Genomic DNA, 25,601 nt, shown 5'->3' with positions numbered 1-25,601 from the left:
ACTGTCTCAAACAAAACAACGAATAATGATGATGGATTCACATTATTGCAACATAATTTTGAAAGCATAACATGACAATTTCAGTTTGCTATTTAAATATTAAAACAAAAACCCTGCACTCCATAAAAAGAATGAGTGCTTCATTCTTAGCATTTTAACATTTTCATCTTAACAAGGATTCATTCATGAATAAATTTAAAAAGCACTTTCTACACTAAAATCATATTTACTATCCCGAATAAAATGTAACATGCATAGCGATTTACGATATGTCACGTTGTTTCACAGTTCTTTCCGAACATATTTTCTACCGGTTGCTCTGACATTCGAAATCTAATTAGACCAGAGTGATGTTTACTGAACCACGAGTTCTTCCTCCCTCTTTCCGTTACAGTTCCCTTTTTTCGTCGGAAGGAACTTTTTATTTATTTTATGCAATGTGAATAAATAATTTTCATAATATATTCGTTTTAAATAAAATAATCTCTCGACACTTTCGTTTTCATATATACGCATATATATTTCTTTTAAATATTGAATATTGGAGAAAATATTCAATATTAAGAAAATTGGATTGGTATGTGTATTGAAATACAGATTTCTTGAAATTCTATTTTTCATAAAACGTTTAGTTGCATTATCTTAGTTCCCTTTGCTTTATGTTCTATTTCCTGAAATGCTTAAAATTTTCTAAATATTTCTAAAGGAAATGAGGTGTTCTTGACAGTGAAACTTTCTAAAATTTCAGCTGTAAATAAAAGGGATTTTTTGCCAAGTATAATTTAACCCTTTGCATTTGGAAAAGTAATTCGATGCATATTTATTCACTTAAGACAAGGACTTGTTCATTGTTCCAAAAAATAAATAAATTTATAATTGTTTTAATTTATATTTACCCGAATTATCTTCAACATTTTTCTCACCATTTTGTAGAAATTTTAGCAAAGTTAAAATTAAACAAATGAAACGTCAAAATGATGCACCGTCTTCAATGGTGAATGATTGTCACCATCCGAGCGCAAAGGGTTAATATCTGAAAGGACATACAGAACGAATGATTTGTTTTAATACTAAAACAGTACAAAAAATTTATTTCTTAAAATATTTGTGTTTTTTTATGTAAAATCGAATATGCGTTGTGATGTGATAGATTTCAAATTCATAGCCATCAATTTATAAGTTTAGGAGAAAAAAAACATTTTGAATAAAATCACTGTAAAATTAGCATTGTATATGGGCATTAGGATTGCATAGATTTAAAAATTACAGTGAACTTATTTTCATTCAAATATACTAATAATAAAAATTTCAAAAAAAAAATCAAGGAATGCAATGTAACTTGAAAATCCAAAAAGTATATGATGTTTTGCATAATAAATAATCTCTAAAAATTCATATAATTGCACAGAAAATATAAAAATATGTTTAATATATATTTTAAACGCTTGTAAATATTGTTATATAAAATTTCACAAGATTGTAATGAATAGAATACGTTCTAAACGTACCGAGACTTAAAGAAAATGCATTTCGAGAAAAAGCAAACAAGCTGTTTTTCTGTCATAAGAGTTCCTGTCAAACTCTTTGTTAAAGAAAAGTTAGAATAAAATTGGGCACCCTTAAAATCCCAACACCCTTAAAATCCTTTCTTTTTTTAAATAAAGAAAAAAAAATTGTTTATTTTCCCTTATCTTGTACATTAAACAAATTCTAGCATTTATTTTTATGCTTATCAAATTGCTCCTCGACCAGATGATTCACAAGGAACGATCGTTTTAACAAATTTGAGCACCCCAGGCTGGAACAAATAGCTTTTCTATCAGAATTGTAATTAAAAATTTGAGCGCCCGAAGAAAATGTCTGTCTAATAATAAAATGACTAAGGAAGCACGGAAAAAAAATAATAATTGTTTCAGTTTAAAGCTTTAAGAGTCTTAAGAACTCTTTGAAACTGATTTTGCCCTTTTGAAACTGATTTGACAACTATCGTCGACCTGATCGTATGCATAATAAACATTAATTGTTGCATTATAAAAAAAATATTTATCTACTTTACTTTACTTATATAATACAAAACAAAACACCATATGTAATATTTAATTTATATAATAAATTATATAAAAACGCTTTGTATTTTTCTGTAATAACACTACATATATTTAATTCTTGAAACTGTTTAATTTATTGATAAAAAAGGTACACACTTTTAATTTACAGTATACTAACTTTTTTTGCCGAACTTTTAATTAACCCGGATTAATGGCTCCTAAAAATTTCAATTAAATATTCTGTGCAGCTATATTTTAATGACTTCTTTTACAAAATGTTTTTGAATTTCAAAATTTGATTGGCACATAATTCACATTGTTTTAGAACTAAAATAGTATACAATTATCAAAATTTGACATTTAAAAATATGTTGTTGAGAGAGTCATTAGGACCGAGTTAGACGAAATATTTAATTGAAAAAGTTAGTTACCATTAATCCCAAGAAAACCAGTTGGTTATCAAATGTGATAGGAATAAGATAATTATTATTTGATGGATATAAAAATGTTTATTTAAATATTTTACAGCATTTATTTATAGCAATTAATCAGTAATTCTGATATGATAAATATCTCCTAAATATCATATTCTAAAGATAAAGCACTTAACCTAAATAACATTAAATTTCAGTCAAGACTATTCTAACGGCGACCTTAAATAATGCTTTGCTTCTTTTTAATATCGAAATGCCTGTTGCTATCTAGTTATAAATCCTAACTATATTTCTACTTTTAATGTTTGGTGCAGTCAAACAGCTCATTGAATAAGATGGCCCTGCCTCCTGGAATACAGGTTATATTTAATTTCAACTGAATCTTTTATGCATAACTTGAAGTTCATCATTTCCATAACAGGCACATTAAATTGTGATAGATATTAAAACCGTATTAGTTTAACCGCTTTACATTAGTTCTGTTTATTATGAACAAGCACGCCTTTACTGTTCTCAAACCCCCAAATATCACTTGGGAAGATATTAAAAACATAGTTCTGATCCTTCAATTGCACGTTGTCTTTCAAGATATTGGAACTTCCCGATTCTTGTGTTAGTTGTGCAAACAAAAACTTTCTTCTTAGCACTTTATGAATTGTATTCTATAACAGTATATGAAAATTACCAAGTTATAATTTGTTGAAATGGTGAAATGGATTTCAGTTCTATTAAAAAAATGAGAAACATTGTTAAAAATTATCTTTAAAAAATATTTTTAATTGTTAACATTTCAGAGAAAGTGGTTAATTTAAGCTAGTTTTATTAAAAAGGCAATTATTTTTATTTAAAAATGGTGTAAATATATGAGTGTACTAAATGTTTTATTGAATCATAGAAATTTTAATTGAATAATCATCAAACTTACTGCATAAATTAAGAAAAATATTCTGTATTAGACACAATATTTCAATGTTTATTCTTGCAACATAATCAGTTGTAATGAAATATTCCTTTCTTTTTAACCTCAATCGTTCAATTCATTTTGCGTAAGAGTCACATGACAAATGTTACAACATATCATTGAGCATATAAAAATGATAGTTTTGGACTGTATTATGTTGGGACGTGTCTTTTTTCCCCAGGATTGCACATAGATCTGCGGGAGGGGATATAAGAATTTAGCTGTGAAATCGAACATTTCTAATTCTATATCTGATCCATTAAAGAGTTTCCATATATATTGTTACGAATCTATAATGATGCTTCCCAGCATAGTTGGTTCCATTATCGGAAAGAATGTTTTACAGTCATCTGTATTGGACGGAGTCTGGGTGTCGCGTCGGAGGTCCCGGAGCTTTACGATAAACTTGGCGAGCATTTGGCGACTTGGCGACGAATTTGGCGACTTTGAACCCGAACATTATACCCGAAACATCGAGAATTTTCCCGATCCGTCCAGTAGGAACCGAGATACGCCTCGAACGTTCCTGATTGGTTGAGAGGCTTCTAGCCCCGCCTCCTGAGACCTATAAAAGGAGGCAGCCGCAGCTGCCAGAGTAGTCGTAGTCGGAAGCGACGGTGAAGAATACTCGGAAGCGACGATTAAGAACTGGTCTTCCAGGAATTAGCGGAGCAGCGACGGAGTCAAGATAGTGCTGAACTAAGCTGTGCGCTACTGTCTGCAGTAGAGTCTTGTTGTATGTTGCACATCTCGGTTGAAGATAATCGTATTCTGTGCTGTATATAGTTGTCGTCTTTGTGCTGTCTTGTGTGTCTTCGTGTAAATAAACGTCGTTTTTTTTTCTACTGCCACCTGCTGATTGAGCGTTCTCCACACCATATAACTCCCACTATCCAAACGAACCCCAGAAATTTCGTAACAATATAATCAAACCCCCATTAAAACTCGTATGAAGGATTAAATATTCTATTAGTATGGTGGGAAAGTTTTGATAAAGGAATTCCATTCCACATGAAATTCCTTTTCACATTCAATGTTGCAATATTATGAATATTCATTACAAATACTCAAATGTTATTTAATGATGAGACGCTAATATACGTATAAATTTTCAATATGTTATGCTTTGAAGTCACATCCATTTTTCCTCCAGCACATACAACTCCAAAAAAATAGCTTGTGTCATGTGAGCTTTGATTGATTTCATTTGCCATTAGCTATATTATTACTATTATAACTATTTTATAATTAGTAAACTATATTATAATAAATAAACTATTTTACATTATGCCTCAAGATTTAATACTCTGTTATTGACAGATTATACCCCAAAATTGCCAGAAACATTCCACAGCAATACGCATTGAAGCAAACTGACGAACTACACTCATTTGAAATGAATCGTAACATTTCTGTTGCAATAGATGTTTGTACCAGCTGCTGGAATTCGAAGAGATTATTAAAGTCTCGCATCGAATGTCAGCACCCATACCAAGCGCACTTCGTCATATCGCGACTTACATGAAATACTGTCACCATTATAATTTACGAGACATCAGGGCGATGCTGCGAAATAATGTCAACGGAATACAAGTTATGTTAATGTATATTCATCGCTCTATGAAACTCCTCATCTTTTCAGTGAATTTAATCTCCTCGTCTGATTGGAATATACTTCGATGGTGCAATCAATAAGGAATAAAAGTATAAACGTGTAGCAGTTGCATTATTCTATATTTTCTTTTTTGGATAATAGATGCCTAATTAGGTACGCATCCCATAGTACAATTGTAATTATAATGAGATGAGATGCTGTTCTGTTAAGGTGCGCGTGTTAATGTCTTGTCTTTTCTTTCGTGTTTGTGTTTGTTTTGTGTGAAATATGATCATTAAAGAAATGCTCATTGTCCCATGTTGGGCGCTAATGTGGTGGAGTGATGATCATTTTGATCCGTGCAGTGTAAGCAGGAGGATGTATGTTTACGAGAACATTTCTTTAATGATCATATTTCACACAAAACAAACACAAACACGAAAGAAAAGACAAGACATTAACACGCGCACCTTAACAGAACAACATCTCATCTCACTGAAATTGCAATCGCAGTGCACCATGGTATCGCCACCTATCATCCAAAAGAGAAGATAGAGTAATGCAACCACTACAAATGCTCATTACTTATAAAAATTCAGTGGTATATATTGAATAATTTATCATGGTTTTTTAATAACAAATCATACTACCTTTTCATAGTTAAGGTTATGAAATAGAGATCGACGCACACGCACAGCCAAACAGCGGTTCCTTCCTGGAGCATTCTTCCTTCGACTTTTATCATTTACTTATTGCTTGTTTTATAAAGAATATTAACGGCTATGCGTATTCAGCCTCTTTCCGCTGATCAATCCATTCAAAAATACAATGCAAATCTGCAACGTTGATGTCAAGACCATATATCAGATGTCAAATGCCTCTGTTTTAAAAATATTTTTAAAAAGATTTGAAGTCTTTGATGGATTAATCAGACATTCGTTTCTGTGATAAGAAATTTATTTCATAAGTCATTACCAAATTTCACCTATTTAGTTTTTTCATTTTTGTATTACTGTTCATGTGCACTAGGATGGAAATAAACAGGTTTACCGTTAATAGATGTGGTCATAATTTGATACACATTTTCAGTTTTGGAGTAAACACTTCATTCACCTAGCTCGTTTAATATTGTGTTTAAAAACAAGCTGATAGATCAAATAAGTTTCATAGACTTGTGGAGATCAAAATATGGAAATTTATCAAAAAAGGTCAAGATCAAAATCGAGAGGTAACACAACAAGGTGATCTTGAGTTCAGCTCAGTTAAGTTATATTAACGTCCCGCTTTCAAGCAACACTTGGCACTCGTAGTTTTGAATCGCGATCAGATGACAAGGACAACACCTGAGTTGGCACCGAGAGATTTAACATGCACTAGACTAGTTTCCACGATGTTTCTTTGGTCTAATAGGGTCTCAAATCTGAAACTCTCCGATTCCGAAGATTCCGAAGTCGAAACCTTACCACCAGGCTACCACGACTCATAGAGTGATCATGAATTCATGGTACAAACTTTAAGGGTTGGCGAAGGTCACTGCAACGATCATTTATTATATATGTATGTGTGGATGCGGTGACGGTTAAACACAAGAAATAAAAGATGAAAGGAAAGGGAATGGAAAGTTTCGGGGTTCAATGAATTGAACATGGTAAACGAGTCCTTTGACTACCCCGATCTCCCGGTTTACACAGTCCCGATTACTTTTTATTTGAATATCCGGAACTTTTGCGCGTTATGCGAAATAGCTAACATCTTTGAACATTTACGCAAACCGTCTCACCAACACAGGTAAACAAGTATTATTGTAAATGGACGCAATTTTGAGCAGTTATTGTAGTTCAGTTTGGTTCAGTTATATTAACCTCCCGTTTTAAAGCAAGACTAAGGTCATTTTGTGACGGACCTTATAATTTTATATCGCGATCAGGTGACGAGGGTGACACCTGAGCTGGCAACCTTCTCTACTCCAAACTTCCGCATCACACCAACGGGAGGACGTTTGGCCCCGACGGATTTAACGTACACCAGGCCTGCTTACATGACGGTTCTTCGGTGGAATTAAGCAGTTATTGTAAACATTGCACTCGCCAACAGAGTAGTTTATATACACTTCGTATTTCTTTTCATCTCTCATTTGCTGTACTTTCACCTATCCTTATCAAATGGGACCATATATTCATATAAAATAAATAATTGTTATAATGCCATGCACCAATTCTTGAAGTTTGTACCATAAACTCGGGACCACCTTTTTGCATTGTTTTTTTTTAAATCTATTCTTTTGAATAAAGTACAACGTTAAAAACCGAAAGTTGAAACAATAGCGCAACATTATGGAAAAAACAAGCTTTATCATTTGTAAAATATGTATTTATGAAAAAATGGAATACTTGTTTATCCCTAAATTCATTATAATTTCCTCCATCAGATGATGAAATAATCATTTTTTGTCTTATGAGGATTATCTTATTAATTAACTAAAAAAAAAACTAGTATCTTGTTTATTAGAAACACGCAACTACTTTCTCCTAATCTCCCTTTAATTAGTGCTGTAAATGTGAAATCTTCGCTTTAAAACGTCTTGTTTCTCCTTACACAATACTAATTAATGAACGGAGACGTTCTCCTTAATAAAAATTTAAGTTTTAGTTCTAAATAAAGGGGATTTTTAATTATAATTTAATACCTGACTGAAATTTCAGGACATGTGGAATTAATGGTTTATATTAATTATAAATCAGTAGAAAAATATTTGTTTCTTAAAGTATTTATTTTTAAAGGGAAACCGAATATATATAGCGATATGGTAGTTTTCAAGTTCCTAATCACAAATTGGCACGCTCAGAAAAAATAATTCTGATTAAAATCACATCAAAATTAGCTTAATATATGAGCAAAGTTTTAATAATTACACTGGGCTTATTTTCAATTAGTTATGTTAATAATCAAAATTTTTAAAAACATGAACGTTGAACGAAAAATGAATATCCCTTAACTTCAAAATCTAAAAAAATATTTGATTTTTGTATGATAAATTGCTTCGAAAGATTTATATTATTGCACAGGGGGAAAAAAATTGAAATCTGCCATCGCAAATTTCAAGTTATCATTTAAGGACTTTATTATTTTTAAGTCGTTGTTTATCTTAATTAATTTAAGTCATTAACCAATTTAAACCGATTTGGAACAATCACGTGACTATCAGATTACGCATGCGTCGATTTAGAAAACAATGGATTTTTTTTCCATCACAAACACGTTCAAGTTCCAAAACTTTTTTTTTTTTTTTTTTTTGCCAGCTAGAAAAATTGAATATTAAAAAAAAATTGCATACATAAACTTTCGATGCCTCCATTCGCTATTTTGCATTCATTCCCATTTTCTTCTCTTTGCTTCTTCGGGCGATAATTTCTTACGACCTTACCCTTTATTGGCCAGACAGGAGAATCGGGCACATAGCGGACATTCGCGTTAAGTTGTAACTTTTGTTTGTGATAAATCGCCAAATATGACAACGTTCTTTATCATTTTCTAATGACCCTGAAAGCGAAAAATTTATGCCGCAAATTCACAAATCGCCAATTTTCTGTCCGTGCATTTTGTAGCCTTTGTTTTTCAAAAACCCTCAGACCAAAACAACAGCATATTCTCACCTGATAATATATATAACAATTGCGTAATTCTATCAGATATTGCTGTACAATATTTAAAACGAATAGAATGAGTTTTAAACAAACCGAAATTTCAAGAAAACGTGTTTCGAGGAAAATAAGAAAGAAAAAAAAAAAACTCTTTCTATTATAAGAGTTCCTGTCAGATTCATTTTTAAAGGATAATTTATAAATTTTGGATTTTTTAAATCTATACCATTCATACATTTCAGTAACCAGTGGAATGCCCCCAATTTTATTAGACTAAAATTGAAAAATCAATTTTTTGAAGGCACAAATGTTTCCAGTTCCTTATTATCAATCATTACATTATTGCAAGACATTATTCCATCAGTTAGAATCAGGTTTGAATGCTCGTTTCTATTTTGTGCTATTACAACAAAGAATTATAACGAAATGAAATGCTAGACTGAATGTTTGTCACTTTTTTTTCCGGTTATGCAAGTAACGGAGTATCAGAAAAATCATAAAAGCGTCTTTCTTTACCTTGAGCAAGACTGATTCACTGAGCTTTTCTCTGTTGATTATTTTGACGGCTACTTTCTTTCCTGTCACGCAGTGCACTCCCAGCTTCACCAAACCTAGAAAAGAAAGATTAAGGAAGATTAGACGTTAGGAAAATAAGTAAAAAAATATTATTATCATGGTATAACAAATTAATATACAATTATGGTAGTTTCTCAAAAAATAATTTGGTTTGACAGAAGAATCGTTAGGAATGTTTTTCCCTCGTATTTACCGCAGATTTACGAAATATAGTGCGTTTATCGATTCGCAGCATAGTAAGAAGAAAAAAAAAAGCGGGAGCCATCTCCTCAAAAGTGTCTCGCATCCATTCTAATAAAGAGGAATTTTTGTTTCAGACGCGTTTTTCTCAATCGATCGAAACAAAAATTTCACATTCGACATTTTTAAGTTATTGCGCTTTTGAGTTTGAACTGTTAACATATATCTCAATTACTATTTTATATTACATATTTCTCAAGTACAGACCGACAGACGATCAACCGATTATTGGATTTGGCCTAAAATTTGATAAGTATCTACTTTATGGACACTTAATCTGAGTAATCAAAGGATAACAATCAAATGTAAACAAACTGCTATATGAATTTCCAGACTGTATCATTGAACGCTTCTAACAGTTTGTCATAAAAAGTTCTGTTCAACTTTTAGACTATGTATATCACATGATGCATTATACAATTTGTAGATATTTTCTAGCATGTAAGCATTGTCAAAATTAATATACTTTTGGTTTAATTTAGCTATATTAACGCCCCGTTTTAAAGCAACACTAAAGGTATTTTGGGAAGGACGTCGTCATTTTGAACCACGGTCAAATGATGAGGGCGACACCTAAGCTGGGTACCCTCCTCTCCAAACTTCCACACCACACCAGTGGGAGGACGTTTGATCCCGACGGACTTAACGTGCACCAAACCCAATAGCACGACGGTTCTTCAGTAGAATCCGATCTCGAACCTGAAACCTTACCACCAGGACCAGTATTCTGTCCGCATCCAATACTTGAATTCTTACTTGTTATTCATAATCAGAGTCTCCCCAAAACTTCCTCGCACACTCTCTAATAAAGATGTTATTCTCCATCCCTTGTAAAAAAAAATTGAGACATTATGTGCCTAATGTAAGGAAACGACACCTTGCATGACATTTCTGTATGATGATTAAAAAATATTGACCTTTGGCGTTCATCTAGCATTTTTACTGAATCTACTGTGTGATCTCTGGCGTGGTTTTTGGCGATTAATCCCCGGCACGCGGTGAATAATATCTGGAAAATCGAATTCATATTTTAGATTTGTTTTTCCCAACCCTTAAAAACTAAAATTTGACACACAACTGCCATTGTGGCTACAAAATCATGCACCAAATTTTATATATTTAAATAATTGCACTTTTAAGTTTTAGTGCTTGCATGCTTCCAAAAATACAGAGTGACAGACATATAACCCTTCGTTGGATTTGCCTCAAAATTTGATAGATGCTAAATCTTGGCTCCAATTTTATATTTCTAGTTCTCTCTGTTTTGTAGTTATCGTGTTAACTATATTCAAACAACCCGACAGATAGACAGAAATCCTCTGATTAAATTTTGCTCAAAATTCGATAGGCGTCAACAACATAAATGTTAAAATTTAGTGTAAAGATATTATACCAAATTTTGTTCAAAATTCAAAGAATTTTCGATTTATTTTTGTCACAGACAGACCGAATACCAAAAATGTGTTTTTCGAACTCAGGAAGGTCTAAAACGAGAATATTCGTCAAAATCTCGTGTTCGAAATCTCTGAGGACTACAAATATGCGAGAAAGTAATGAAACAAACTAGCCATTATTTACGATCGCGTCCACAATAAAATAAAATAGCCATCATTAAAGAATCACTTCTACAATAAAACAAAAAGCTGTTATTTATGATCGACGTAAACGGTACACACATATTTTCTTGCCACGTAACATTTATAATCTATTCACACGGTATACTTTTTGTTCCTTTCCCCACTTCATAATCTGCGCGGCATTTGAGAGCTGTCACTGGGGTGAACGCAATTAAATAATCGCGGCCATGTGTTCCAAACACACGGATCATTTTATTGGATCCTTATCGTTAAATTAATTAGTCTCGTTCTCAACGGCGCGTGTTAACGGTTCCGCTCTGCTGCGTAATTAGATAGAACCATTCAAGAAATGCTCCCGGCCGCTTAATTTGTTTGCGAGATCTCATTATGCGCGAATATCACTCGCAGCGAACGTTACATCATAAGTGAGTAACTGATTCGCAGCATCGGCGCTGAAGAGACATAATGATGGGAATAAGCTTGATAGATGCGGGTTGGAGAGCCATAAAATGAGAAAAATACCGAAATAACCTAGAATTACATTAAGAAGGGATGGATGGAATCGCTTAGATCAGCATGCCGTTTCTGAAGCCACAAAAGTGTTGCTTTGGATTGAGTTTGAGTGAGCCCTTTTGAACCATGGTCAGGTGACAAGATGACCCTTTCCTTTATCACTAATTCTCAAAAATGTGTCGTAATGACTTCAGATTCCGAACGATCTCAAAACTCACAGACATAAGAATAATGTCCGAAACACTATTTCAAAAGCAAGTGAAATCTCCTTAGCTCTCAAAAGCAACAATCATATTCATAAGCTATCGCTATATTAAAAAGGACTCCCATTTGCTAATTTGAAGGATGTGTCACGGAGTTCTTGTACTCGAAGCTCCTAAACTCCAGACATAACAGATGATATGAGAATTGACATGGCATTGGGATTATTATCAAGTGGTTCCGCATTATAAAGATGACCGGCAGCTACAGTGAGCAGTAAAGAAATATTAATATAATTCAGCAACGGATTGTAAAATCCTCCGAAATTTTTGCGCATGCGTTAGGATGGGTTTAATTCGTCAAACTTGGGGTGAAAGGAAACATGAAAGGAGGGGATGTTTACATTTGCTAGTATGTAATAAGGAAAATCCAAGGTCAAAGGGAGTACCGGAAATGCACTCAGCGTTCCGCGTCTCACCCCTTAATGAGATGGAGTCGTCGAAATGGGGTCGTCTCAGAATCCGTTGACGAACTATAATATATATATATTATATTATATATATATATATATATATATATATATATATATATATATATATATATATATATATATATATAAAACAAAAAGCAGCTTTTTCATGTTAGTAGGTCCTTTTCAGCAAAATCTGTCCAGAGTCGGCGTGATAGAGCAAAAATTAGACTTTATAAATAGATAAGATGACAAGGTAAAGAGTAACATGTTTCTTTAATGGCTATTGCGAGGATTTCTACAAAAAAATGAAGGAAATGTATAAAGTTCTTCCTTTATTATAGTCGTTCCCTTTGATGAAACTCAGTGCACACATGTCTGTTTACTTTGTTTATAAAAATGATTCACTGTTAAAAATTAATTGAAAAGAAATATTATGAACAAAACACCCTGTCCCACCGAAGTGCACATCCAATTAAATTTGACATCTCGCCAGTGATATTAATAAAGAAACTATATTCTTGGCAAAATAGATATCATTAAGGGAATCTCACATGCCAAGAACTCACAGACAATTGTCTAAATGTTAACAATACACAGTTACGCGTTTTCACCACCATTTTTGTGTCATAGGATAACAACGAACCTGGATATTATACGGGAAAACTTCACGTCTTCGTACTCCAGGTGGCCGCAAGTAGAGTACTGAGGAGGAGAAAACTCATAGCAATACAAACTGAAATAGTGTGACAATATTTGCTGTCGCGTGAAAAACAGAGTGATTCGAAACAAATACATCCATAAAATAATTGGAGTTTCATTCTAAGCAATGATAGGATAAAAATTTGAGCACAAAGCTAAAGAATTCTTAAAGTTCTATTTACTCATTATTTATGTGACTACTCAAATGGGCAATATTTAAGTGTATTACAACGTGTTGTTACTTTTCAATAAATTTCAGCAGGGTTCTTGAAGACAGCACATTTATTAGACATAGAAAACGAAAAGAAAAGAACACAAGATATTGACAATTACGCACACAGCATCATGTTAAACAGTTCGCGGAAGGAATGGCGCCGGAACGAAGCAAAAGCGTAATCACACAGATATTCCTACGCCAGAAAAATAGTCCTCTCGCTTCATCCCAACAGAAAGTGAAGTATATGCACAGTCATTGATATATATTTGATGGTCATATGAATGCTTTGCATGTGTCTATGGTTATCTAAATCTTCCGAAATTATTTCTTGAATCTTCATTTCATTGGGAAGCGCCATACCTTCTATAATAGCATTCTCTTTCTGTGTAACAGAGAAAAAACTGAAGGTATCCACAGGAAATGCTTCTTCTTTCAATTAATTTAGAAAAACAAGTTTAAATTTAAGGGAAAAAATCATAAATGAAGAAGAGATGAAGCGGTTTATTCAGTTTAAAATCTTTAATAGCTTAATATTCTTTATTCGATGCGCATACGGAAGGGTATATCGGTGGTTATCGAAATAATGGTAACAACACCAAAGAATAAAAAAATCTTTATCAGTAAGGAGTATAAGTATCTTTATTGATAATAAAGCTTGGAATCCCCAGGGAATCGAATCATGCTAGGGCTGAATAGTGTTTAGAGAAATATTGCGTGGAGACATCGTGGAAGTTCCGAGAGAAATGCCGGTGGAGAATACCAATTCCGAATTGAACGCTCTAAATTAAACGAAAACCTTACGATGATATTGAATTTGGAGGAGTGCGGACCAAGATGCATGTTTCTCTTCATTTTCGTGTTCATCAAACTAGATTGGACAAGTCCCGCAGCATGAATAGGAAAATTCCCTCTTCAGCAGGAAACAAATTTACATCACAGGATGGACTTGCTCAGATAAAACTTATCTATATTTCTCAACAGTTATCCTTCCTTCCAAGGTTACGATTACGATCAGAAAATTACGACACGATGAGTCATACCATGACAGATCCATGCCCATGCCGGAAAATTGGAAGGAGACAATCACAATTATACTCCTTCAAACGTGTACCCACCCTGTTGTGTGGAAAAGTGTGAAAGGTGATTCATCTGACTGTCTTCCACTCATCTATCGACCAGGTTTTGTGGCAATGGCACCACTGTAAAGGACGATTGGTATTAACATTGGGAACAAGTGGTTTGGGAATTGCTGCTCTGCCGTAAATGTTCTGCTTATGAATGTGCCTCCTAAGAGAAACAAAAGAGAATCCAGATGCTCTTGAGTTCTGCGGTTATTTTGACAGCCGTTGTTTCTTTTCAGACATTACAATCTGCTTTAATGACTGTCGGATTTTTTCACTCAACCTCTTTTTTTTTTCCACTATTTTGATTTGCCGAGCTTCTCTTGCCATGCTTTTTGTATATTGTCATGAATTTTGACCCCGTACTTTTAAAACGCTTAAAATCTGGGATGTTTCGATCACAGTTGCAACAACTGGTCAATTTCCTACAATTTGGATTCTTTTTTCTTTTGGTCTGACATTTTATGCATTCTGACAAAACTCAACATGTATACAACTTCGCTAAAACCACCTCATACTACTATGATATATAGTTTTTATGTAAATAAAAACTGGAAACTAGGAATATGCTGTAATTCTTACAAAGCTCCTTCCTAAATGTCACTTTTATTCACACGTTTCAATTATTTTGATAAACGTTTGCATATTTTGCTGCACAACTTATGTCTAATTTTAACATATTTTCGAAGTTTATAAATATTGACAATACCTTTCATGATTAAATGAAACTCAAAGGGAATTTCACTGTTCATCGCTTAAATATTCAGTTTTTAATGTAGCCTCTTCAAAAATATCGATTTATATTTTTATATTCTCCATTTCATTCGACAGAGCGCATCCAAATGAGAACACATAAATTACTTACATTCGATCATAATTAGAATTTTCTTGGCGTTATTAGCTGTTCGCATATTTCATTTGTACATTGTGATACATGGGATCCAAACACAGCACCTACCTACATAATTCAAGGCTTAATATAATTCGCTAATTAACTGAGAGTTTTCAGAAGGTTACCCTTTGAGTTTCAGACATAGAAGCATGTGCATTATATATTCGTATCAATTTAATCTACTCGTTTATGAAACTAGATTATCAGGCCATCAGGATGTAGTGGATCCACTGAAAGTGCTATTGTAGCAAAGGCTACAAATTAAGCTACAACAGTGCTCTTAGAAATGGATATGCTCCGGCAGAGGCCTTATTAATTCCAAGTGAGTCAGTTGATAAAGATCGTTTTTGAAGAGATTGTACAAAACATACCCGAATCATTCATATGGCTTCAGCTTAACTTTAATTAAATCAATTCACGTAAATTATGCCCATTTGATTTACCATATCTAATCCATAGTTATTCTTGTAAGAGAGCAGCAGGAGTGGTCTCTGCAAAACTTTCTCGCATGCTCTGTAATAATTGTTTTATTCCGACTTCGAACAAAATATTTGGAACTTTGATAATAGAGAAAACGTCTTACATGGCATTAACGCACAACAGGTACAAAATAGTAACATTTAGCGTGAATTTAGCAGTTTTACTGAATCTATCGTGTGATCTCTTGCCGGTATTTTTTTTTTTTTTTTTTGACGATTGATTCTTGACATTCAGTAAATAATATCCAAAACTGAATTTTGTTTTAGACACAATTTTCCGAACCGACTGAAACAAAATTTAACACTGCGCTGTATTTGCAGTCACAAAATCACATACAAAAATTGATATACTTAAGTCACTGTGTTTTTGAGCTTTCAAATTTACATGCTTCTGAAAATACAGACCGACAGCCGGTCAGCTCTTGTTAGAATTGGCTGAAAATTCAATAAATGTCTACAATGTAGATATTATATCCGTGTACAGAATTTTATGCATCTTACTCTTTTTAGTAATTATCGTATTAAATATATATCTGAACATCCGGATATACAGTCTTCTTCTACATTGATTTTGCTGAAAATTTGATAGAAATCTAGAAACTAGGAGTAAAGAACATATACCAGTTTTCATCCGTCTATCTTGAGGTATTTATGAGTTATCTTTGTTATAGACAAACGATCAAATCAGACAGGCATAATGTGAAAAATATTTTTTTCGAACATGCAGTTCTAAAACATAGAGATTCGTCGAAATTTCAAGTTCGAAGTTTTTGACGATTACAATATTTTTTCCTACTTCGTATACGAAAAAGTAATAATATACCGATTGATAGATAGTTATAGTCTTTAATAGGTTTTTGATCTACGAATCTAAAGATAAAAATGCACATCGATTCCTTCCATTTTTCTCAATGCCTTTATAAGTTACTTTGTTCATATGCAGACGGACAAACAGATGCCTCATTGGCATACTATCTGGCATTGTCATACGTCGAATACGAGAAAATAAAAAGGAGAGCATTGAAGTGTCCCTTAACTCCACATTCAACCAGAGACGATGAGGTTCTATAGAAATACTTCTGATGATGGGAGGCATTTGGGGTTGCAGGAATGGAGGCGTGACGGGCGTCTTTATCTTCGAGGGAGCCTTAACACCCCGGAAGAACACCCCCATAGCCCGCAGTGTTGATTTTCCCACGAACACAAACATCCCCTGCCTCCGCGGGTAATTGCTCGCCTCCTTCGAGGACTGAAATTGGAAATTCTCGGCATATGTATGCTCTATTTAATAGGAGAGGGTTGCTTCCATTAAACCTTTCGCGGATAGGGGGATATGTGGTCACCGCAGGGTGATGAATTCTGCGGTTATTGGTTTGGGCCACCCCTTCTCATTCTTAGAATGTGTCAATATGAATTTTATTCTATTCGATCTCACATTATTTTATAAAGTATCGTTTGCGACTCTATTTAAAACTTTCCTGAAAATTATAAGAAAAAGTGTTTGAAAAAAATCTGATGTGAATCTTAAAAAGATTCAGAATCATAATGGGATGCATACTTGTATGCATATTTATATATATATATATATATATATATATATATATATATATATATATATATATATATATATATATATATATATATATATATATATATATATATATTATTTTAGAACCATAAAAGTATAACTTTTAACTTTTTTATAAATGAATTTATGATTATCAACATCTTCTGATCAAGTTATTTATGTTTTTGTTACCACTAAATTTTTAAATAGCAATGAATAAATTTTTCGTAGAGATGCGTGCCACTTTCTTTACTATTATTCGAGAGTTCATTGTGTTAAACAAGATGGTTCTCATACACATAATGGCCTATGAACAGCACTGTTCAAAGTACACATTGATATATAAGTTTTTATTTAATTTTTAACTGTTGTGACGTCTCTTACGAGCAAATAATAGTCGACAACCTTTTAGTGCAATATGTTTTAATAAGTAATTGCACAAATCACAGGTACACATATATAAAAGATATAAAGTTATAAGGGTCGTTTGTTAACAGTTTTCTGAGGCCATATTTCACGAAACACATCACACACACATCGTCTTACCACATAATACCACTCATCATCACGTCACTCCATCACAGCTTCTCTCGTTCTGGCTTTTTTTTTTTTTTTGAGTTCGTACATAGAGGGCGCTAGTCAGTACACTGCCATTAGAGATCTCCATCTTTCATTTTCCCCCTTCCTTTGTAATCTTAAGTATTGTAATTAGCAAAAATTTGAATTGGAGTTTTTCACGAATCTCCACATTTGAAACACTTCTGAGTTCAAGGAATGCAATTTTTGGAAATATCTGTCCATATGTAACAAATACAACTCAAAAAAGGCTTTGAACTACGCGTTGAAATGTTGTGTAGGTCTTTACCCTAAATTTATAGATGCTTATCAAATTTGTGAAGATCCATTCAAGGAAAGTCCGTCTGTCCAGTTGATCGAACTTAACTTAATATGATAAATACAAAACGAGCATCTATTATGTAGACAGCTATCAAATTTTGAGCCAAATCTAACAAGAGGTTGAGCGTCTGTCTGTCTGTATTTTCAGAAATATATAAAGGTGATAAATGAAAAACATGAAGACTTAAATATATTAAATTTGGTATGTAATTCGGTGACTGCAATTGTTGTTCTGTGTCGAATTTGGGTTTAAATCGGATGGGAAAAAAAGTGTCTAAAACACAAATTTACCATTATTAGTGAGTATGCAAGTAAGATTTGGGGGGGGGGGACACTCCTGCTGGTTCTATATAGAAAATTTACCACGCATGAAAAGTCAAGCTGCGAAATATTATAATCATTCATAAAATTTTTCTACGAGTAAGAGTATATAGGAAATATCTTAAGGTACGGATTACATTTACATAGAAGTTATAAAGAACTGGCTTTTTATTAAAATGTGTTCGTGGTTCACACTAGGAAAGCAAATTATTTTAAATCTTTGAGCTGAAATGAAGAGTCCAGCATACCATGAATTTCTTGATCAAAAGAACAATGACGAGCTGAAATCAAAAATTATTGAAAATTGATGCTATTCTTGAAAAGTTTTTTTATTTTAAAATATACCAATCCGTTTCTATATTAATCCCTCCTCTTAAACGTTAGAAAATTAAATTGTCTGTCTGAGCAATGTTGACTGAAAACAAATGGCAATTCAAGGCACTAAGAAAGAAAACAGGGCACCTTAAATAATCTAAATCCAGCTACAAAGTCGAAAATAACTTCGCACTGTGTCAAGTTACTGCCATTTCTTAGCAACCAGCCATCCTCATTAACTTAATTTACATCATCACTTATAAAAAGTACCAACACTGAAATTCACGATACAATGTATTGAAATCGAACTGTAACTATATGAATGCGAACAGCTAAATATGAATCTATAAAATTAAAATATTTAATCACAACACATTATATCTATACCCAATGTAACCAGCGGGAGTGGTCTCCGCAAAACTTTCTCACATACTTTCTAATAGAGATGTTATTCCATAGAATGTTTTACATGGCAATGGCGAACAACAGTCATTAGCGAAATATTAACCTTGAGCCAGAAATCTCCAGTTTTACTGAATCTATCGTGTGATCTCGAGAGAAATTTTTGTGGATTAATTCCTGGCATGCGATAATAATATTAGAAAACTGAATTTGTGTTTTAGATGCATTTTTCCTAACCGACTGAAACCAAACTGCAACTGCAACTGTAATCGCAAAATCTCATGACGAATAGGATATCATTTAAGCCATTGCGTTTACATGCTTCTGAAAGTACAGACCACCAGACGGACCCCTTCTTGCTGTATTTGACTCAAAATTCGCCACGTGTCTGCACTATAGATGTTAAATCAAATGACAAATTTTATCTATTTGGCTCTCTTCGTTTTTGAGTTATAACTGATAACTGCTAATTGATATTCAAACAATCGGACAGACAGACTTCCTCTAAACAGATTTTGCTAAAATTTGTTAGAAATTTGAAAATTTTGTGCAGAAACAATATATTAATTTTATCCATTCAGCTCTAAGCGTTTCTGATTTATATTTGTCGCAAATAGATCGACAAACATTATCGGAAAACGAGTTTTTCATATTCGAGGAGCTCTTAAACGTGGACATTCGTCAAAATCTCGAGTTCGAATTTTTTGACGATTTTGATAATGCCAATTTTAATATACTTCACATACGAGAAAGCAAAACGGTTTGCAAGTTTTTTTGTTGAGCTCTTCTTTGACCCTTTCGTACGAAACTGAATTATGAATTATTTTGTTGTCATGAAATTCATTAGAGTCTGTCCACCACCACCACCATAAAATTTCAAAAATATGACATTCATTGAACTCTTAGGTGAGGTCATAAATTCTGTGTTATATTCTGTGTGATAGAAAATTTGTTTTCTGCTAACGGTCGTTATGGAGAAACGCGTTACTCAACTTTAACGATAACCCACTTCAATTTGAAGAGTTAACTCATCTTAATATCTGAAACACATCCATTAGTTAAATAATAGCATACCTTTGACAGCATTTAAGATGAATTTAGTTTTATTGTTCAAAGGCAAGTCTACTTTAATCTTAGATCACTTCATCCTAATCCTGGTGTAAAGTATTGTTTCACACTGCCGTACCCTGGATTTTGAGAAGGCAACAATTTAAGACAGTTGATTTTAACAAATAAAAATTTTTTGAAAGGCATACATTTCCTTAAAATTCAACACATTTTATTGATTTGGGATCTTTAGATTAAACAAAATCACTTCCAATTTTAAAACTAATCTTCGATGAATTAATATAAGCAGTGGAGTTCATAAATGCAACAATCTCCAATATTTGACCATTAGTCGTTTGTTAATCAACTAAATGAGAGACGACTTTAGAATAACAAATTATATTTAGTGGTAATTAATAGTCTTATTATTGTCTTATTATCTTTTGAAACTGGTAAAATGCAGATATTATCTGCTACACTTTCTTTTGTGATTCATTTTTGCTCCCCCTTCCTTTTTTTTCTCTTAAGTCCCATTGAGTGAGAAAATACTATGACATATTTTAATCTTCAAGTTTAGATAACTTCAATAGAATGGAATAGTACAGTAAAACGTCTTTTGCAATATGACTTGGATATCAGTGACAACTTCAGTATTGTTAAAAAAAATGGCTAATTCATTGAATATCATAAAGTCCAGTTTGAACAGCACATTCAATTGTTTTTTTCACGCCAATACTAATCAATTCATTTCTCTGAACCAGCTTGGATAGACTTCGACAACTACCTTTCTGCACAAAAAGTAAGTAAACATCAAAAACGCAGACTTTCAAAGAAACTCACTTTCTAAATCCCGCAACGTAAAAACAATTAACAATTCTTCGCTAATTGGATTTCCAAAAACATTTTAATTTCATTTTATTTATCTGCTCATGGTACGTAGACGTATTCCAATGACCATCTAAAATAATAAATATATGTAGTATATATACATACGTATTCTGATTGACCAGCAGGGTAATATATCAGTAAAGAGCCACATGCATCAAAACCATATCGAAAACAATCTGTTGTGGCTTTCTTCAAAAGCGAGAAAAAAAGGAATGAAACAGAGAATCTTCTTTCAACCACTCACAACATAAAGGCAACTCATCGATAAATTCCTTAGAGTCTATCTACAAAGAAAAAAATTGAGAACAGAGTTGCGGCGGACCAACTCAAACTGCAAGATCTCTTCAATGTCTTTCATGTTCATTCTAACATCTTCCCAATCGAATCAGCCAGTCGACAAGTTCTCCAGCAACCAATAAAAATCAAGTACAACACATCGTTTCTTGGCTTACGGAGGCCCCGCACGTCGGCAAACGGCTACTCATCACTAAAAACGATCGCCGCATCGAAGATGGTCCTCGCTTTCTTCTCTCTTATCGAGGGTTCGTTATGAAGCAGTCGCCATCTTGTATGGGTCCAGGCCAGACACGTTTACGATCCACTAAAGACGCGGAAAGGTTTGGGTTCGCCTGGCTCGTAAAAATGCGCCCGCTTTTGTGCGTCGCGTTTTATGAGATCCTTCTGAAGAAGTCAGGGGTCGAAGAAATAGGGGTGATGCTGGAAAAATATAGTAGCTTTTATTTCGGGAAAATCTGATAAGAAATACCGACGTGGTATTGTATATGTCTCCGTTTCGACGCTGTAGATGGTTACTTTCTCGTACAGATGCATGCAAAAAAGAAAGCATTGGCATTCCTATCACTACATTTTGAACAAATTTCCAATCTTCATATCTGTACGCAAAATCAATTGTCTTAATTTGAATTAAATCCACCAACGGATTAAATGTTTGTTGATGCATGGGAAATAAATAAATCAAAAGGTAAAAAAGGCATTGAGATGAATTTTAGAATTCAATCTTTACACAAAAATTGCAGGTATGTATCGGATTTTGTTTGCAAATCTTTCAAAAAGATGCACTGCCAATCTGCTTGTCAACTGTTGTTGTTGTTGTTTCTTATGGCACTTGCCATGAACAAGCCCGCTGTTACGAAGACAGTGATTTAAGCCGGTGGGGGAGCGTCTCTTGTTTTTTTAGCAGCGCCAACCAGGGCCAAGAGTACGACTTTGCTACTCACGCATCACTCATTCGCTTGCACAACCCCTTTTTACAGGAGGGCACATTCACACATCTCACAGATAGAACAGAGGAAGAACAACTATGCCCGAACCGGGACTCGAACCCAGATCGCCCATATCACGGAGAAGACGCGCCACCCCTATGCCAGGACTAAGCTTGTCAATTAATCTAAAGAGGTTATAGAGACTTAAACATTCAACTTTCTAAATAATTAGTTCATTGGCCTCACCATCAAAACAACAGATCTGTATTAAATTGCCAATTAAATCAGTCAAAAAGAAGGGGGGAGGAAGAATGCTTAATAGATTGACTGCCCAATACGTCTAAGCTAAGATAAGCACGAAATGAGCAACCCAAAATATGGTGCTTCCGTTGGTAAAATTTTGTTTAGTTCCATTGTTAAATTTTTACATAATATTGAATCTCTAGTTTTTCTTGTTTGAAGTCTGCTTCTGCTGCGATGTATAAATCCTCGAATTCTTTCTGCACATTCATTTTTTAAAGCGTTTCAACTTAATTTGTAAAATAAAATTCATATATGTTAAATAAAATTTTTAATCGAGTTTTCGATTACTTCCTTATGTTCCATAATTCTTAAATTCTGTGTAGTTATTAGATCATGATGAAAATAAAATATTTTCATAATTTTAGAACTCTTAATTCCTCTTTCAGCTAAAAATTTATTCTGAAAAACAGGAAGCTATCTAGAAATCAAATTTAAAAATATTAATTTTTAGATTCTTTACTATTTGTTACTTTAAATTATAAAATACAATACGATCAAAAAGGAGAAAATTATTTAAATAATTTTCTTCTATATTAGTACAATAAAAAGTCGGAAATAATATTTTTTCAAATCGAAAATCAAGCAATATTATAAAGAAAGCAAATCACACTGCGATCATAAAAAAAGAAATTGTTGCATATTCAATAAAAATTAAAATGCAGCTTAAATGTGATTAAGATATATTTTAATCACCATTTTTTATCAGAATATTTCTATTAGAATCTTACTCTTTCATGGTCTTGTTTTAAAATTTACGCCCTCGAAACCTATATTATTGATAAAAAATACTATTTAAAATAAGAAATAATAAACATGATAAAAAAGAATAATTAAAGAATTCATTTTCAAAATACGAAAATTAAATTTCTCTTTAGAATAGGAAATTTATACTTATTAATATTCATTAAAATATTCAAAATTCTAGTAGATTATTAAGTACATAGATTAAACAAAAATAGAAAATTTATTCTTATAAACTTAGGATATAAAAACAAAGTTATTTGCATCAAATAAATTTTATATAATTCTTTAAAATACAGATAGAAACATAAACCTATCGACACGACCTAATGATTCATGTATGATGTTGTAGTGCTAGCTGAAGCGCGTTCGATTCCAGGAAAGGCTAAGATGTTTCCCGCCTTTTTCTTCTTTTTTAAGAAGAATTTCTTTAGAAAAAAAAACTTAAAAGTAGAATACATTTTTTTTTCCTTTGTAAAAATATTTCCTGCAAAAAAGCGCTTTTATCAGTATATTTAAAAAGAAAAAAAATATCAAAAATATTAAGGTCAAAATAAAAATCGTAAAATTAGTGAGGCGCAAAAAATAGTAGGAGTAGAATATTAAGGCATGATGAATATCATAGGATATAACGTATTCCTAAATATTCATGACATAAAAATGAGAAAACAAATGAATTTGCATCGAAATCCAAATCCTAGATTCTAAATCAATTTATATAACAGAGTATTTTAATTTCAATATCATGCGGGAAATATATATAAAAACTGAAGAAGAAAAAACTCCATCAGAAGCTCAGAATTAAATCGCTTGATTAGAATTAAACACAAATAAAGATATATTTTAATACAAATAAAAACTAATATAATCTTTAGAAATCAGAATTTAACAAAAAAAAAAATGCAGGTAAACAAACATTTGATGATCATCATTAACCGATTCCAAAACTGAAATCAATTGCATCAAGACTTGCAAATGGAAAAGAATTCGAAGCAAGAAATAACTTTTCAAATAAATAACATCTTCAGAAAAGCGAGGGAATATGAAATCAATAATCAAGAACGGACCGTTTATTTAAACTCAGAGATGGTTGCTATGGAAACCACAGAGGACTTCCAACTGTCAACACTTCTCCATCCATTGAGCATTTCAGATGAAGAAAACTCAACTGAAAAGTAGGAAATAGATGTTCATTCAACAGAAGGCAACTTCTTCGAATATTTTTCAAATTCGTTAAATTCTTTCGCCTCGCTCATTTTGACTGAAATGTTTTTATAAAAAGTTACTTATTCTTAAGAGTATATTTATTTGTATTCAATTTGAAATCTAAAGTAATCCATTAAATGTCAAACTGAAACAGATTTGTTATTATTTGAAAGAAAAATTATCGAATCACTCAACAATTTTTTGAATGTCAGTATTATTACACATCTACATCAGCTGCAACTTGAATTTAAGTTGAAAACAAAATTCGACTTTGATATATCACGCCTTTAAAAAAAATAATTCATAGATTTAACTTTTATAAATAAACGGATTTAAGTCAGATCTTTTGTGAATTCGATGATTTAAAAGCTATTTGAACACCAGAAATACGATTTAAAAATGAATATAGAGAATTTATTTTCCAATACAAATAAAACGGATGAAATAATTATAAACAAATACTTCACAAAAAGCAATGTAATATATAAAAATAATTTATATGCCAATATACATTATCAGAACATTGAAATATTATTGAATTTTAATAAAAACTGAGCAAAGACTTTTCCCTTTGTTATAATGTGTAGTGAAAACAATCGCATTTACAAACCGACAGGAGGGTGTCCCAAAATTTTCTCCCACATTTCCAATAAAAGTCATATCCTCTTTTCCCCATGAAATTGTGGACTTCGAGCGCTGCGAATGCCCTGCATGACTGTGAAAAATAGTTACGAAATAGTAAATCGTTTCTAGGAATCTAGCATTTCTATAGCTTGAATATGCAGTTTAGATGATTTTTTGTCGGACCATTGCCACCAAAATTTCATATAAAAGTACAGTAGTAATCACAAAATAACATGCCGAATTTTATCGATTTAAGTCATTATGCTTATGAGTTATTGCATTCACATACATTCGAAAGTACAGACCGACAGACGGTAAACCATTTGATAGATTTATTTCGGACATCTATATTGTGGATACTAAATCTGTCTACCAAATTCTATCTGCACAGCTCTTTGAGTT

General features: G+C 32.6%; 1 protein-coding gene across 1 annotated transcript in view; it reads right to left on the bottom strand.

The window, feature by feature from the left end:
- Nucleotides 1–25,601, bottom strand: part of LOC129971353 (serine/threonine-protein kinase BRSK2-like) — a 252,065-nt gene that overhangs the window by 111,990 nt on the left and 114,474 nt on the right. The window contains exon 2 of the mRNA XM_056085035.1: nt 9,195–9,289. Coding sequence (XP_055941010.1) covers nt 9,195–9,289 — 95 coding nt within the window. The remainder of the gene's footprint in view (nt 1–9,194; nt 9,290–25,601) is intronic.

This window comes from Argiope bruennichi, chromosome 6, assembly GCF_947563725.1.
Source record: "Argiope bruennichi chromosome 6, qqArgBrue1.1, whole genome shotgun sequence".
NCBI lineage: Eukaryota > Metazoa > Arthropoda > Arachnida > Araneae > Araneidae > Argiope > Argiope bruennichi.
Note: the sequence above shows the minus strand (reverse complement) of the source record. Positions and strands in the feature narration are given on the sequence as shown.